Source organism: Staurois parvus, unplaced genomic scaffold, assembly GCF_062004578.1.
Source record: "Staurois parvus isolate SC_StPar_1 unplaced genomic scaffold, SC_StPar_1.0 ptg000165l, whole genome shotgun sequence".
NCBI classification, from domain to species: domain Eukaryota; kingdom Metazoa; phylum Chordata; class Amphibia; order Anura; family Ranidae; genus Staurois; species Staurois parvus.
The window spans coordinates 7,836,920-7,854,652 of record NW_028317961.1 but is presented as its reverse complement, the minus strand read 5'-3'; the positions used below and the strand labels follow the sequence as shown (position 1 = coordinate 7,854,652).

General features: G+C 45.3%; 1 protein-coding gene across 9 annotated transcripts in view; it reads right to left on the bottom strand.

The window, feature by feature from the left end:
- The window catches only part of EYA4 (EYA transcriptional coactivator and phosphatase 4), a 355,737-nt gene that overhangs the window by 59,615 nt on the left and 278,389 nt on the right, over positions 1-17,733 (bottom strand). For all 9 annotated transcript variants that reach the window (XM_089676183.1, XM_089676184.1, XM_089676186.1 and 6 more), the window contains one exon: positions 12,466-12,602. In XM_089676183.1, coding sequence (XP_089532309.1) covers positions 12,466-12,602 — 137 coding nt within the window. The remainder of the gene's footprint in view (positions 1-12,465; positions 12,603-17,733) is intronic.

Genomic DNA, 17,733 nt, shown 5'->3' with positions numbered 1-17,733 from the left:
CCCTAAAACAGGAATGGTTTTAGAGGTGAAGGCCTCTGATATTTTTTTCCATACTCATCTTTTCTGACTATTTTTCACTAGTTTTGCATTTGGCTAGGGTTAGTGTCACTACTGGTAGTATGAGGCGATACCTGAACACTACAGAGGTTGCACAGGCAGTCCACCTCCTCCAGGATGGCACATCAATACATGCCATTGCCAGAAGGTTTGCTGTGTCTCCCAGCATAGGCTTAAGAGCATGGAGGAGATTCCAGGAGACAGGCAGTTACTCTAGGAAAGCTGGACAGGGCCATAGAAGGTCCTTATCCAATCAGCCGGACCGATATCTGCTTCTTTGTGCAAGGGCGAACAGGATGAGCACTGCCAGAGCCCTACAAAATGACCTCCAGCAGGCCACTGGTATGAATGTCTCTGACCAAACAATCAGAAACAGACTTCATGAGGGTGGCCTGAGGGCCCAATGTCCTCTAGTGGCCCTTGTGCTCACTGCCTGGCACCATAAAGCTCATTTGGCATTTTCCATTGAACACCAGAATTGGCAAGTCTGCCACTGGTGCCCTGTGCTTTTCAAAGATGAGAGCAGGTTCACCCTGAGCACATGTGACAGACATGAAAGGGTCTGAAGAACCTGTGGAGAACATTATGCTGCCTGTAACATCGTTCAGCATGACAGTTTTGATGGTGGGTCAGTGATAGTCTGGGGAGGCATATCCATGGAGGGATGCACAGACCTCTACAGACTAGACAATGGCACCCTTACTGCCATTAGGTATCGGGATGAAATCCTTGGATCCATTGTTAGAGCCTATGCTGGTGCAGTGGGTCCTGGGTTCCTCCTGGTGCACGACAATGAATGGCCTCATGTGGCGAGAGTATGCAGGCAGTTCCTGAAGGATGAAGGAACTGATACCATTGAATAGCCCCCACACTCGCCTGACCTACATCCAATAGAACACCTCTGGGATATCATGTTTCAGTACATCAGACGCCGCCAGGTTGCACCGCAGACTGTCCAAGAGCTCAGTGATGCCCTGGTCCAGACCTGGGAAGGAAATACCCCAGGACACCATCTGTCATCTCATTAGTAGCATTCCCCGACGTTGTCAGGAATGCATACAAGCACGTGGGGGCCGTGCAAACTACTGAGTACCATTTTGAGTTTCTGCAATGAAATTGCAGCAAAATGAACTAGCCCGTGCATAATTTTTTCACTTTGATTTTCGGAGTGTCTTTATATTCAGTCCTCTGTAGGTTGATAATCTTCATTTCTATCAAAAGATGGGGTATCCTTACGTTTCTAACACATTACCCAGTCCATATGAGTATAGATATCCAGTATAACATTTTTCCCCATTGAGATCTGATATGTTTCAAAGTGTTCCTTTAATTTTTTTGAGCAGTGTATTTAGCAAATAGCACTCAGTGTACAAATAACATTGATATCTGTACACTGAGTGCCAGGGGCGGACTGACAACTCATGGGGCCCCCAGGCAATAGGAAATCATGGGGCCCCTGTGTCCTTGCCCAAAGTCATAACAGCCTATGAAAAAGGTACCAGGGGCATCTCATGGGGCCCACTACTGACCCCGGGCCCTCGGGCAGTGCCCGACTTTCCAAATGGTCAGTCCATCCCTGCTGAGTGCTATTCCCTATATATAATACTGATATCTGTACACTGAGTGCCTAAAACACACCATGTTTGTGGGTGTGGGAACCGCAGGGAATCTGCATGGTGCAAAAGCACCCCGAGATTTCCCGGCAACTGCATTTTCAAAGTGCTGCAGGAACGTTTTGCTGTGTGAAACATAGGCACAGTAGCCCTTTCAAATGAATGGACTGCTGTGCCCACACAAATGTGGCCCACAAAGTGACAATAGCGTCAACCTAGCCTAAAATATCATAGGTCAGGAAAATGTAAAATCCATTTATGCAACATGAGTTAACAGTATTTAATTCTGCAATTAAAGGTAACCTGTCAGGGATCGCGGCTCCGGACTCCTGTGTCACGACGCCGTCCCCTGCGCGTGCGCACTGGCGGCGGATCGCGCCGGGACACGGGCACTAGGTGACAGGGAGCCGCGCATGCGCAGTAGAGAGCCGCGGGCGCGCCTCAGGCGTCCAATGACAGCCGGGGGCGCGTCCTAGCCAGCCAATGACAGTGCAGGGCGCACTATTTAAAGATGCCCTGCACTGTCACCAATTGCCGCAAGGTCTTCCTGTGATCCTGAATTCCTGCACCCGTTTTGTGACCCTGTTTTTGACCCTGACTGCGCTGCCTGCCCCTGTGATTGACCCGGCTTGCCCTGACTATTCTACCCGCTCCTGTGATTGACCCGGCTTGTCCTGACTATTCTGTCCGCTCCTGTGTTTATCCTGACTATTCTACGGACTGATTTACCTGGCTGACCCTGCATGTGACCCGACTACTCCTTGCCCGCTGATTCGGTACCCCGCTTACCCCCACGGGACCACTATCCGTACCACCCTGCTGGGGCCGCCATCCTCTTCATATCTGGCTCTCCCGGTACCTACACACATCCCCGGAGGCCTCCTCAGCCGCTGGTGGGCCCGCTCAGAGGTCGTGACCTGGCCCGGGACTGTTTCAAGTCCATCCCCACCATCAGGGGCCCTGGTGAAGGCACAGCCCGGGCTTAGACCCCACGCTCTGGGTTGGTCTGTCAGTTGGCAGCTGGAGGGCTCCGGCTGGCGGATCATAACAGTACCTTGCGGCCATGACAGAGCCAGGAAGTGGACCGGTGTCCCTAGAGGATATTTGCCAGCACCTGGCAACTTTGACCCAGGCTTTCCAGAACTTCCACAGTCGCTGCGCCCGACTGGAGGACCGCATGGAGACGTTATCCCCCCAGACTCCCCCTGCTCAGGGTTCTCCATCTGTGGAACCTCCCGCTACCCCGGCATCCGAAACGCTTGCACCCTGTATTTTGACTTGCAGCCCCACACGTTCTCCACCGAGACCGTCAGGGTGGGGTTTATAGTCTCTCTCCTTCAGGATGAGCCCCAGGATTGGGCTCACCGTCTGATGGAGAGGCGCGACCCCCAGCTTGACTCCGTGACCGAGTTCTTTCAGGCCATGGCAGTATTGTATGACGACCCTCAGCGGGCTGCCTCCGCAGAGGCTACCCTATACTCTCTGCGGCAAGGCCGCCGGGCAGCCGAAGAATACGCATCCGATTTTAGGCGATGCATGGGAGACACCAGATGTAACGATGCGGCCTTATGTCACCAGTTCCGCATCGAACTGTCTGAATCTCTCAAGGACGAACTTGCACGAGTAGGCCTACCTGACTCCCTGGAAAAACTGATTGAGTTGGCCATCCAGATTGACCGTAGGTTAAGGGAACGTCGGCTGGAAAGGAGCAGCCAGGGTCAAAGGGTGGCATGGATCCCACCAAGAGACACAGCTCCAACCCCAGGGAACCATCCCCGAAGCACGGAATCGGGGGACAACCCGGAACCCATGCAACTGGGACTGGCCCGTTCCCACTTATCGGTCGAGGAACGTCAAAGGAGACGATCGCTGAACCTATGCCTGTACTGCGGGGAAGCTGGTCATCAGGTGCGCTCCTGTCCTGCAAAAATGAGTAAGTCCGCTTCCTTTTCTTTTACCTTACCTGCAGGAAGGGATGATCAGTCAAATTACCTGGCCATACCTGTGTCTTTACAGCTCCCGGGAAGAACACTGTCGGTGACAATCGTTGACTCAGGAGCTTGTAGTTGTTTTATCGACCTGACTTTTGCCCACCGGCAAAAAATACCACTTCAGACCAAAGAAAGGGGGTTCAACATCTTCTTGGCAGACGGGTCCAGTATAAAATCAGGGGTGGTGGACCAGGAGACACCACCCATTTTCACCACAATGGCAGACCATCACCAGGAGTTCCTCCGTTTGGATGCCATCGCATCTCCCCTATTTCCAGTCATTCTGGGGCTCCCTTGGCTGCGGGCCCATAACCCCCAGATTGACTGGGAAAGGGGAACGATTCAATTCAGGTCACCTTACTGTTTGAATCACTGCCACGTCACAGGATCCGTGGGTCCCCGGTTCCTCCTGTGCGTGGATGGCGATGCCAATCTATCCCAGACCATTCCCCCGGCCTACCATGACTTCTTGGACGTTTTCAGTAAGCGAGGAGCTGACGTTCTTCCCCCGCACCGTTCATACGATTGCCCCATAGACCTCCTACCCGGATCTGAAATCTCATTCGGCCGTATCTTTCCTTTGTCAGAAACAGAATCGGGAGTACTGAGGGAATATATTGACGAGAACCTTAGGAAGGGATTTATTCGTCCATCCACATCCCCAGCCGGGGCCGGGTTGTTCTTCGTAGAGAAGAAGGACAAATCGTTACGGCCCTGCATAGACTACCGTGATCTGAACAAGATAACGGTAAAAAATCGTTATCCCTTACCACTAGTCCCCGAGCTCCTCCAGAGATTAAGATCAGCAATGATATTTACTAAACTAGACCTGCGGGGGGCCTATAACCTTGTCCGTATCAGGGAGGGGGATGAGTGGAAGACGGCCTTCCGTACGAGATTCGGTCACTATGAATATTTAGTGATGCCGTTCGGGCTCTGTAATGCACCGGCAACCTTCCAGCATTTTATCAACGATGTTTTTCGTGATTTCCTCGATGTTTTTGTAGTGGTTTATTTGGATGACATCCTAATTTTCTCCCCTTCACTGGAGGTTCATCGAGGTCACGTATTACGGGTATTAGAACGGTTGCGTCAACACGGGCTATACGCCAAGGCAGAAAAGTGCTGTTTCGAGCAGCGCGAAATCACGTTCTTGGGACTGGTTCTCTCTTCCGCGGGGGTCGCGATGGATCCCCAGAAGGTCACGGCGATCTTAGATTGGCCAATACCCGCCGATAAAAAGGGGGTACAGCGTTTCATCGGCTTTTCCAACTTTTATAGAAAGTTTGTTAGGAACTTCTCCGGTCTGGTCTCCCCGATCACGCAACTGACGAAACAAGGGGTCCGCTTTAAGTGGACTCCCGAAGCTCAGACGGCGTTCGAGAAACTCAAGAAATTGTTCACTTCTGCTCCCATTCTCTGCCACCCGGATTCTTCTCTCCCATATGTCTTGGAAGTGGACGCCTCCGAGAACGCGGTAGGAGCGGTTCTGTCCCAAAGAAATGGAACCAAGGAACTACTGCACCCCGTGGCGTTCTTCTCCAGGAAGTTGACACCGGCAGAACGTAACTATGATATTGGAGATCGGGAGCTCCTGGCCATCAAATCCGCTCTAGAAGAATGGAGGTACTTACTGGAAGGAGCCACACACCCAATCCTAATATTCACAGATCACAAAAACCTTGAATATTTAAGAACAGCAAGACGACTGAGACCTCGCCAGGCAAGATGGGCTCTTTTCTTCTCGCGATTCACATTCCATATTACGTACCGACCCGGTACTAAGAACACAAAACCAGACGCTCTGTCCCGCATGTTTGAGGACCCCGACGACGCAGTGGTACCTGACACCATCTTACCTTCCGGAAGTTTCCTCGCTCTACAAACGGAACTTCGTTCCAGACTTCTCGACGCTTCTATAGGACTACCAGTTCCGTCTGGGTCACCCCTCCTGAACCACGGTGGGCTGTTTTGGAAGGAAGCCCGGATCATGGTCCCAGAAGAAGTGCGAACCTTGGTCCTAGGGCACTGCCACGACCATCAAATGGCAGGCCACTTCGGAGTTGCGAAAACTCTGGAACTACTACGGCGCTCGTTCTGGTGGCCGAACATGAATAAGGACTGCGAGCGTTACGTCCAGACCTGCTCCACCTGTCAAAGGAACAAGCCCTCCAGGAGCCGGGCATGGGGATTGTTACGTCCATTACCAATACCCAAGCGGGCCTGGCAAATGATAGCCATGGATTTTGTGGTCGAACTCCCACCATCCCAAGGCTACACAGCAATAATGGTGGTCGTGGACCGCTTCTCAAAGATGGCACATTTTATACCCCTGGAGAAGACCCCATCGGCACCAGAAACGGCACGAATCTTCATTAAGGAAGTAGTGAGGCTTCATGGGGTTCCCGAAGATATAGTGTCAGATCGGGGAGTCCAATTCACCTCCAGGTTCTGGAACGCCTTGTGGAAGGCACTGGGAATCAAGCTGTCGCTTTCATCCGCCTACCATCCACAGACCAACGGCCAAACCGAGAGGACCAACCAAACTCTGGAGCAATACTTACGATGTTACACGTCCTACCTTCAGGATGACTGGCTGATGTTGTTGCCGTCCGCAGAATTCTCGTACAACAACTCAAGTCACTCAGCGACGGGGCAATCCCCGTTCTTCTCCAATTACGGGTATCATCCCACATTTCTCCCTGATTTGATGCCTGAAAATCCGGTACCAGCGTCTCAAGACGTCTTGAACTTCTTTTCTGTCAATAACAAAACAATTCAGGAAGCCATCGCTAAAGCCCAAGAGGACAGTAAGAGGGCGTTCGACAGGAAGAGAAGAGGAGAATTACTGCTTCAACCAGGGGATCAGGTGTGGCTGGCAACGACCAACTTGAAGATGCTGTGTCCTTCAAGGAAGCTGGGACCCAAGTACATTGGCCCATTTCCGGTAAAGCGTGTAGTCAACAAGGTGGCCTACGAACTTGAGCTTCCGCGGACCTTCAAGATACATCCTGTGTTCCATGTATCTCTCCTGAAGCCATCCAGACCGGATTCCTTCCCGGACCGTGAATCCAGACCTCCCGAGGCAGTCACCATAGGTGACCAGGAGGAGTACGAAGTGGAGACTATCCTCAGTTGCCGGAAGAGGGGGGGCCAGACACAGTTCCTGATAAAATGGAAGGGTTATGGCCCTAAGGAGAACTCATGGGAACCCGCCCAGAACATTCACGCACCCAGGCTCATCCGGGAGTTTTTTCGTGGTCAGCCGCGGTGGAGAGATCAGTGGGGCTCCCGGAGGGTGCCCATTGGGGGGGGGGGGGCAATGTCAGGGATCGTGGCTCCGGACTCCTGTGTCACGACGCCGTCCCCCGCGCATGCGCACTGGCGGCGGATCGCGCCGGGACACGGGCACTAGGTCCCGGCGAGCCGCGGCTGACAGGGAGCCGCGCATGTGCAGTAGAGAGCCGCGGGCGCGCCTCAGGCGTCCAATGACAGCCGGGGGCGCGTCCTAGCCAGCCAATGACAGTGCAGGGCGCACTATTTAAAGATGCCCTGCACTGTCACCAATTGCCGCAAGGTCTTCCTGTGATCCTGAATTCCTGCACCCGTTTTGTGACCCTGTTTTTGACCCTGACTACGCTGTCTGCCCCTGTGATTGACCCGGCTTGCCCTGACTATTCTACCCGCTCCTGTGATTGACCCGGCTTGTCCTGACTATTCTGTCCGCTCCTGTGTTTTGACTCGGTTTATCCTGACTATTCTACGGACTGATTTACCTGGCTGACCCTGCATGTGACCCGACTACTCCTTGCCCGCCGATTCGGTACCCCGCTTACCCCCACGGGACCACTATCCGTACCACCCTGCTGGGGCCGCCATCCTCTTCATATCTGGCTCTCCCGGTACCTACACACATCCCCGGAGGCCTCCTCAGCCGCTGGTGGGCCCGCTCAGAGGTCGTGACCTGGCCCGGGACTGTTTCAAGTCCATCCCGACCATCAGGGGCCCTGGTGAAGGCACAGCCCGGGCTTAGACCCCACGCTCTGGGTTGGTCTGTCAGTTGGCAGCTGGAGGGCTCCGCCTGGCGGATCATAACATAACCTGTCATTAGAGAAATACTGTATATAAATTACGGTTGCTGATCTTGTTAAAATACTACTAGCCAGGCTGTCGTGAAGCCTCTGACTTCAATCTTCTCTGAGTCACTGACTTGGACAAATAAAATGAGAACTCCTATATGCATTCAAATTTTTAGTGACTCAGAACTTTGGACACAGATGGATCATAACAAATGGTCAGCATATTTGTTGCATTAAAGGTTTCCATTAAATGTGAACTGCAGGCAAACAGCAAAACCTACTAAATACATACATGGGAGCATTCTGACTGCCTAATGATTCTTAATTCTGTCCATTCACTTCATGCCTAAGGGTAAAACAAATCTAAATGCCTAAGCACAATTCTGCAACGTTGACATGTGTTAGTAAAACTGTACATATCATCACAACTACTTTGTACATCCAGGTGAATTATACCTTGTTTTTTTTATTTAGCTGTGTGTTTCTTGTTACGACCATAACCTACTTCCATAGAACAACCCAAAATAAATTCTCCGGCTCGTGACGATTGCAGCGATACCATATATGTGTATGTTATTTGTTGTTTGTACCCGTAGTGCAGCCCAAAACAATAGTGCACATTTTGTTTTTGTCTTTTTTTTTTTTACCTAAAACACACTGACACTGACATTAACGCTAACTGACACTGATACCAATTTTTTTTAAATCCTGACTTTTGACCCTGACCTTTGACCTTGACCTTTGACCCTGACCTTGACCCAAACACTAACCCTGGTACTGAACTAGATCAAACCTTGATCTAGGTATTTTTCTTTATTTTTTCTTTTAATTTTTAATATTTATTTATCTTCCTTTTTTTTTTTTACAAACTTTTTTTTATCTCTCTATGTCAGGAGTTAGAGAGATACAATGTAACTCTCCTCTCCATTCATAGAGAGAGAGAAAACAAGGGGGCCGGGCTGTACAGTGACTGATCACTGTGATAGCCAATCAGAGGCTATCACAGCGATCACGTGACCCGGAATCGGGAGTCCCGGGTCCCGATCTCTCAGTGACACCGTGGTCTCTGTGCTGGGAGCGTGGCAAGCAGCGCGCTCCCAGCACAAAGACAGGTACGCAAATATGCGGCCCCAGGGAAAAAAGCCCATTTCTGTGAGGCCGCATATTTGTGTACCGTCGGCTTCAAGGGGTTACATTTAAACTCCCTCTCTGTGTGTGCCTTCGCTGGCAGCTCAGAAGACCTGATTTGTCTTTACTGAAGTTAAGTGATACTGACAGGTCCTCCTCCCCCCCAGTCTGTAACTGAACAATGAAATGAGAAGCAGCATACTGATGCGCTCCTCTGTCTGTCACTATGTAGAACAGGCTAATACCAAGTATAAGTCAGGAACTTATGCTGCATGGAGGAGGAGGTTGAATAGTATGGGGCCTACTAAGTGCAGCAGCGACCAGGAGGATGGGGAGGATTTTTGCAGTTAGTCCACCTTTTCATTTTTTATCTTTTGTTGCCTTTGTCCAAACTTTTTTGAGATGTGTTGCTGCCATCAATTTCAAAATTACCTTATTTTTTTTCTTAAAATGGTACTCAGTTTACACATTTGATTTTTTTTCTATTTTCTATTGTAAATAAAATATGGGTTTTTGAGATCTGCAAATCATTACATTCTGTTTTTGTGTAGATTTTACACAGCATCCTAAGTTTTTTTGGAATTGGGGTTGCACATGCAAACAAGCTGAGTTCTCTTGTATGTATTTTCTTATTAATCCGAAAGTATTTTTATATATGTATTGTATTTTACTTATATGAAGTATCACTTTTTTGTGGAACAATTTGATAAATTTAGAAAATGTACCCTGTATAATGTTTTTTTTATGCAAAACTCTGTACAGCCTGAGCTTGAAATGACTCTCTTTGGTTTAAATGAGTTACCAAATATTTGAAAAAAAGGCAAGCCAATAAAAATATAAAAATGAAGATAACTGATTCCTTTTTAAAATGAACCTGAGAGGGCAGTTGCCATTGCTGCTCTCTCCTCCTGTTAGTTTCTTGGTGATCGTGCTGATTCACTGGCTTCAGTATTTTGAGTTACTGACCTATAGCAAATATGAAGATAACTTTGCTTTGGCTTCACTGGATGCCTGCATGCATGGTTGCATGAAAAAGCCAGAAAACCAGCATTTTTCGAAGAAGGACAAATATGGTAGCCTCCCTATTTCTTCTATTAAAGCTTTATTTTTTAAATTTTTTAAAATGTATTTTTAAGTTGGTGACAAATAATGCAATTGTTGATAAGGTATAACAATTTTACCTACAGCACCTAGCTATGCACAACTCAAGTATATTGATCAATGGTACCATCAGTACATAACACTCGCAATAAACTTGTTAAAACAAGACTATCTCTTTTTGTGTAAGTAAAAATCAGGAATATGTGATTTAGCAGTGAGCGTTGATGGAGTCCACATGGATGTGCCCATGTCTTTGAAGAAGATTACTGATAGGTTCAAAACTACTACTGAGAGTGTGCAAAACAAACCTGCTAAACAGGCTGAGATAATGTTCAAGGAAATAAGTGAGAATTGCTGGAGTTGGGGATCCCGTGAAATATCTGAGCCACTGCTAATGGCAGTAAAAGACAGAAGGTTTTGCAAAAAAGGGGGATTATAAGGGTGTCCTGTTCCTGAAATGAAAGAAAAGCCCTAGTGTTCTTTTGGATAATTACCCTGAACTGAAAGAGGGAATTGCCCAGTAAGCGTTGTGTCACGGTGTTGGCTGAGATTGAAAGGTGATGATGGCGTGTATAAGAGGGAGTTCACTGGTGAGTTAGATGAAACCTACACTATATTGGCAAACGTATTGGGACGCCTGCCTTTACATGCACATGAACTTTAATGGCATCCCAGTCTTAGTCCATAGGGTGCAATACTGAGTTGGCCCACCCTTTTCAGCTATAACAGCTTCAATTCTTCTGAGAAAGCTGACCACAAAGTTTAGGAGTGTGTCTATGGGACCATTCTTTCAGAAGTGCATTTGTGAGGTCAGGCACTGATGTGGGACGAGAAGGCCAGGCTCGCAGTCTCCGCTCAAATTCATATCGTGTTCTATCGTATTGAGGTTAGGACTCTGTGCAGGCCAGTCAAGTTCCTTCACCCCAAACTCGCTCATCCATGTCTTTATGGACCTTGCTTTGTGCATTGGTGCGCAGTCATGTTGGAACAGGAAGGGGTCATCCCTAAACCTTTCCCACAAAGTTGGGAGCATGAGATTGTCCAAAATGTCTTGATATGCTGACGCCTTAAGAGTTACCTCCTGGCAAACGCCAAACCCAGACATAGAAGCATGATTCGTCACTCCAGAGAACATGTCTCCACTGCTCTACAGTCCAGTGGAGATGTGCTTACACCTCTGCATCTGACGCTTTGCAGTGCACTTGGTGATGTAAGGCTTGGATGCAGCTGCTCGGCCATGGAAACCTATTCCATGAAGCTCTATATGCACTGTTGTGCTAATCTGAAGGCCACACAAACTTTGGAGGTCTTTTGACTCTGCAGACAGTTGGCAACTTCTGCGCACTGTATGCATCAGCATGTGCTGACCCCACTCTGTCATTTTATGTGGTCTACCACTTTGTTGTTTCCACTTTGTTATAATACCACTAAATATTTAGTAGCAAGGAAATTTCATGGGTGGACTTATTGCACAGGCGGCAATCTATCAGGGTACCACACTTGAACTCACTGAGCTCCTGAGAGCGACCCATTCTTTCACAAATGTTTATAGAAGCAGTCTGCATGTCTAGGTGCTTGATTTTATACACCTGTGGCCATGGAGATGATTTAAACACCTGCATCCAATGATTTGGAGGGGTGTCCCAATACTTTTGGCATTATAGTGTAGTTTTGCAATTAATACATACTGTATGTCCCTAGTGTGGGCTATAAGGGATAGCAAATTGATGGAAGGGGTGGTTTACAATAAGACTGAATTAGGATAGGTGGTTGTATTAGAGATCCCCTCATTCTCTGACATATAAGGCAGGTGTTGGATAGACCAGGAGGTCATGTGGTGTAAGTAGGCTGGTGGGCAATATTTAATAAAGGCTTCTTATAAGTGAAGTTTCACACTACATTCAAATGTCCTATTACTTCTGTGAAAGACACCCCAAATGTTATATACATATTAATTTAAAACTCAATATTTTCTTAAAATATAACATTTTATACCAGCAATTCTAAAGTTCATAGACTAAAAAGAAGTTTACAGAAAGGACAATTTCTTCATTCAGTTCATTATAAAAAATTTGAATGCATACCATGAATAACTGAGTCATTTTCAAAGAAAATTCCATATTTAAGTGAAAACACTCAAGTTGTTTTGGCATTTTGGAACAGCTCTTAAACCTTAACACTAAACTACTCAATTGCACGTGTAAATCCATATTCAATAGACCCTGGGAAAATAGCCAGTTCTGAGTCTTCATAGCTGAAAATAAACTGAAATTTCCTAAATGTTAGCTACAACAGTCTATAAAAATAAATAGTTTACAACTAAAAAATAAGCTAGCCATTATTCCTGAGCCAGAGAGCAAATACACCAAATACAGGCTGAAATAACTAATCAGGGACAGTTGCTTGACAGGCCTTTGTACACACCTCTGTTCAAACAGGGCGGCTAGCTGCAGCTTCACAAGGGACATTCCAATGCGCTAATAAATGGGTTCTTACCTCCAAATCGCTGTCAGGAGGGGGTGAAGGATTATTTTTTCTGCCTCTTCCTCGTGACTTTGACCCAGCACTTCTACACGTCCTGTCGTCAAGGTCTTTGATAGGTGTTGAGGGACTCTGTACTGTGTCAAAATCCCCTGAAAATACAAGCACATATTAGAAAAAATAACTTAATATACTGGGTGTTACCAGCTAAATCTCCACAACACTAGTAGTAAGTCATCATGTTTAACTTCAACATTATAAATCTTGATTGCCCTTTAGTATTCATGTTTATATTGAGGAGGTGTTATTAAATTGGCTTGAGTTTAGAATGTTATCGGTGACTGATTTCTGTAGATTGTACAAGAATACTTTTTATTGTTATAGCAGTCATGCATACAGTTGTAAGCACTACAGAATCTCTTTATATTCAATTAAACAGCATTCTTTTTTCTAGGTGTAAAAAAAAAAAACTAAAAACAGTCACAGATTTTGGAAATATCTCCATGCAGCTTTATCTATTACTGATACCTGCAAGCAGAGGCATAACTATGATTTCATACATGTGGGTGGCAAAAGGGGCAACTGGTGCCAGTGCACAATGACTACAGTGCACTACTTTGGAAGTAAATTTTAAAGCTCGTACTAAAGAGAAAAATTTGTTATAACCAAGTCTTTAGTTAATATTCTCTTTGCTTTGTACACTATTTACATAGCATGTGGTATCTGGCTGCATTTTATAATGCAGCTCCCCATTTTTTAAATGTAATTTCTTTGCTTCTCACAGCTACTCCCTCAAACACGGAGAACATCTAAAAGTTGCACTTGCAACTGCAAGCCACAGATATTGTTTTTTCTTGTGCATCCAGCAAAGGTGTTTATGAAACCTGAAAGACATAAGGCTCTGAAGCAAAAGTTAAAATGGACCCCTTTAATTTACCTGGGCTTTGTTTATGTTATCTAAATGTGTTAGATTTCTCCTAAGCCCAAGGCCATTGCTTCTGTCTGCTTCTTGGGGGTGTTCTCCAGTAGACAGAGTGAAAATATACTGTGTATTGGGTTATGAATGTTTATTCTGCCCTGGCCAATCACTAAGGGATCTATTGCAATCATGTGAACTGGGGAGAAATAAATATTTGGGGTGACTGTCTAAAAAGGCCCTTTCCTCCCAAGCTTCGCCTGGAGAGGATGTGAGTCCAGAAGTCCTTCCCTCTCAGGATGCTGCCTGTGGGAAATATGCCACAGGGAGTTTTGCCTGGGGCCTGTGCCTGGGCCTAAGGAATTTAAGCTGGCCAGTGTTGATTCCTGGAGAATGGCTTCCTGTCTAGAACATCTTCATAAGAGTCTGCTATTTAGGAGAATTCCCAGGAGATTTTAGGGAAAACTGTAGCTGGAAGGATGTTGCGTGGAGACCTGGTTATTCAGCTCCTGAAAGTACCTGTGATTAGTCATCTAAAGTTAGAGGTAATATTCCTATTTGGAAGCTAATATTGTAGTGTCAAGGGCTACCAATGGAGGCACTCAAAGGATCAATTAGAATCTGGAAGACAGCTACTTTCAAATCTTGGACCACAAATAGCTGCTCTTAAAGGAACCATTTGTAACTGGGAGGCTGCTACTGAAGGATCTAGGCTCACCATGAACTGGTATTGCTTGGACGCTGCTACTCAACAATTTAGGACCATCAGCCATTTTTAAATGCCTGGGTGCAGCTACAGGACAAGCCACTATTAGGGAAAGCAGGAGAGCCTGTTAAAACCCAGCAGCTCTTCCAGGGTCATTGCTGCAGCTATCTAATTCACTACTTGCAGGCTTATTAGAGTTTAAAGCCCAATTCCACATTTGATATCCCTTTAAAATAGTGGGCCAAGCTGGACCAAACTATTTACTGCACTAACAGGTGAACTTTATGGGTGTGCTGTATTCACTGTATGTAGGCTCAGATACATACAGTATGCAACACTGTGTTCCAGCAGTGGGACTGGGAGTTCATGGGTCATTCACAGGGAGGTTTGTATTCTATGAATAAATATACAGCCTCTTCTGATTAGCTGTGGCACAGTTTGTGATGTCATCCACCTGTTTCTTTGCCTCAGCAAATCAGGAGAAGCTTTGCAATCATACACAGAATACAAAGCTTCCCATGAATGATGGATTTTCTTTTATCCCTGGAATGGGATAGGACGTTTTCATTCCACTGCTGGAACACAGTGTTGTATACTGTATGTAGCTGAGGCTACATAAAGTTAATACAGTGTGCCCAACAAGTGCACCTGTTAGTGCAGTAAATCGTTTGTTTGGCCAAACTTGGTCCAAATGAACTATTTAGGCTTTAAAGAATATGTAAACCCAACATTTCATATTCCTGATACGGGCCTGCTATACCATGTACTTGTATGAAAAAGTATCCTGTTCTCGTATTTCTTCCTTTGTGTGAAATCCATGGTTTTCATGCCAGTCGTTCTGCTTTCCTATTAAAAACTGACCACACCAGGCATTAGAGCACATTATGGTCAGTTCTCTAGCTGTGCTGAAAACTCAGCTTGCTCTCCTCCAATGATCAGACTTCTGCTAACATGCCCCAAAGCACAGCCATTTACTGGGAAGATCAGTGCCATGCTGTTTCTCATCCCTGAGCTCCTTATGCACCTGAGAACAGAGGGTAAGTACTCACTTATTAAAAGGGGGAAAATAGGTATTTATAATGTATTTATAGCTATACAAGGTGCGTCCAGAATATAATGAGAATGAAGTTCCTACACTCGAGAAGGGCTCTGTGAAGAGAGAAGCTGGCCAAGGTCACTTGGGGTGGGGTGCCAGGTATACGTTAGAACACTAATCAGAAAAATGCAAGTGCGTTTGGAACAGCAATAAAATGCAATAACATTTTGTGTTAAATTGGGTAAAAGTACATAAGAAACTTTGGAAATGGTGAGGAAAGCTTATGGAGAAGCTGCGCTATCATCCGTATAAGTGTCCCGATGGCACAAGGCCTTCAAGGAAGGACAAGAAGGTGCTGAAAACAAACAATGATTAAGACAAATCATAAAATTCAACAATGGTGAAGCGCTATGATTAACATAATTATAAAGTGCAATAAGTGAATAAATAAAATTAATGGTAATAATAAATACACACTATAGTATTCTGTGTACAATCCTATAAATGATGTGCCACAAAAATCACCAGATTAAGTTCCCCTAACTCAAATATAGATCATAATATAGATACAATTTGAAATAAACATGATATAAGCAAGTGCAATCTATATAAATAAATAAATATATTTCCACAGTGATATAGTGTTATTAACCACACTTGTGATAATGTGCAAACACTTTTTGATTTTATCTGATATGCCAACCAAACGGCTAACCAGACCAATAAAGTGAAATAAATCAGTGATGTGACACTCAATCTTATCAAACAAAGTGACAAGTGCTCAAAATGTATAAAAGATACTAAAAAAATGCAGTCCACAATAAAGTGCAAGCCAATGAGTGCAAACAATAATAATGTGCAAGTATGCAAATAAAGTGCTTCACTTCTCCATTCCACTCCACGCTTGATGTGTGCTCAGGTGACACTCTAGTGTATCTATCCTTAAGTGGCTAGAGTGCCTCCTCACCTCCTTAACTTGACCCCTAGGGGCCACAGCTCATTAGGTAATTGGAAGTTCCACACCTGGAGGGATCTCTACCACCTGGCTCCACTGGCTTCACTGGCTACACATAGACTAAACTGACAGAACTGGTACTCCTCTATACATATGATCAGCGTAGTTGGACTCAAACATGTACAGTGAATAACAAGGCCATAAAGGGATACACTTTATTGTGCGTCCTGAGATCTGCGCAACTTTGATCCATTACCACGAAAATGCACTGAGTCATGGCGCTTTGACTGTCAGAGAGTTTTTGGCTGAAAAACACATCATGGTGGTTCCACATCCATCCTGTAGTCCTGACTTGACTCCTTGTGACTTTTTCATATTCCCAAAGATGAAGAAGGGTTTAAATGGACAGCATTTTGGTAGTGTGGATAACCTCCAAAGAGCCACTATGCATCCTCTGAACACCATCCCACTTGAAGACTTCCAGGGATGCTATAAAGAATAGCATCCCTGGAAGTTGTATACACTCACAAGGTGCATACTTTGAAGGAGACAATGTTCAACTGTAAAATTCTTCAATAAAATAATTTTTAAAATATCATTCTCATTACTTTCTAGATATACCTAGTACATAAATGTTTTGCTTTTCATTTCTATTTTAAACTGAATGGGTTGTTTTACAAAGTGAGGATTTACATATACATAAACATCAGATAAGATAAAAAAAGGAAATGAAGGAAAGGAAAATATTATATTTGCTTGTTTTAATCTTTTTTTTTACATGTTGTCAGTTACTTCCTGGCCTCCAGGTGTAGGCAAATTATGTAATTTAGGAGTCTTCAAGAGGGGAGGAAGAGTTTTCTCAGCTAAGTACACCCTCCTGCCTGCATGCCTGAGCTAAGGGCAGATTGATTCCACAAACTCAGGAATCATTTGTTCTTACTCAAGTTGGCCAAGGGCAAAAATACTAGGGTTTTTTTTTTAAGTGATTTCTCAGCAAAATAAAGCATGGAGACATGGATGGATGAGTGAATTTGAGTTAAATATTACAAATAAATTAAATAGTATTTTTGGTTTGTAGTGCTCAGATGCAGTGTAGTTCTACTTTAACATTTAACTACCACATAGTTTGATGTATCACTTGTAAATGTCTATGGGACAGTGGTGATGTGCAAAATACAGGCAACAATTTATTTATTCTTTTTATTTCTCCCTATCTTGTGTGAACTCAGAAGCAAAGATCCCAACCACGGCACCACCTGCCTGGAGTTTGCATGTCCTCCCTGTGTGGGTTTCCTCCGGGTTCTCTGCTTTCCTCCCACACTCCAAAGACATGCTGGTAGGTTAATTGTAACCTGTCTAAATTGGCCCTAGTATGTGTATGTATAAATGTAAGTTAGGGACCTTAGACTGTACACCCCTTGAGGGTTAGGGACTGATGTGAATGTATAAAATATATGTAAAGTGCTGCATATATTGACAGTGCTATATAAGTACCTGTAATAAATAAAATAAAATAAGCAATGCTGTTTTTCCTGGAATTTTATCCTGTTTTGGTGATATTTCACAAAGTAAAACCCCAGAACTTATATTCTTTACACTGTAAATGTCGTCCCTAAATTCAGTACTAGCAAATGCAATACTATAGAGAAATTTCATAAATATTTAGGAAT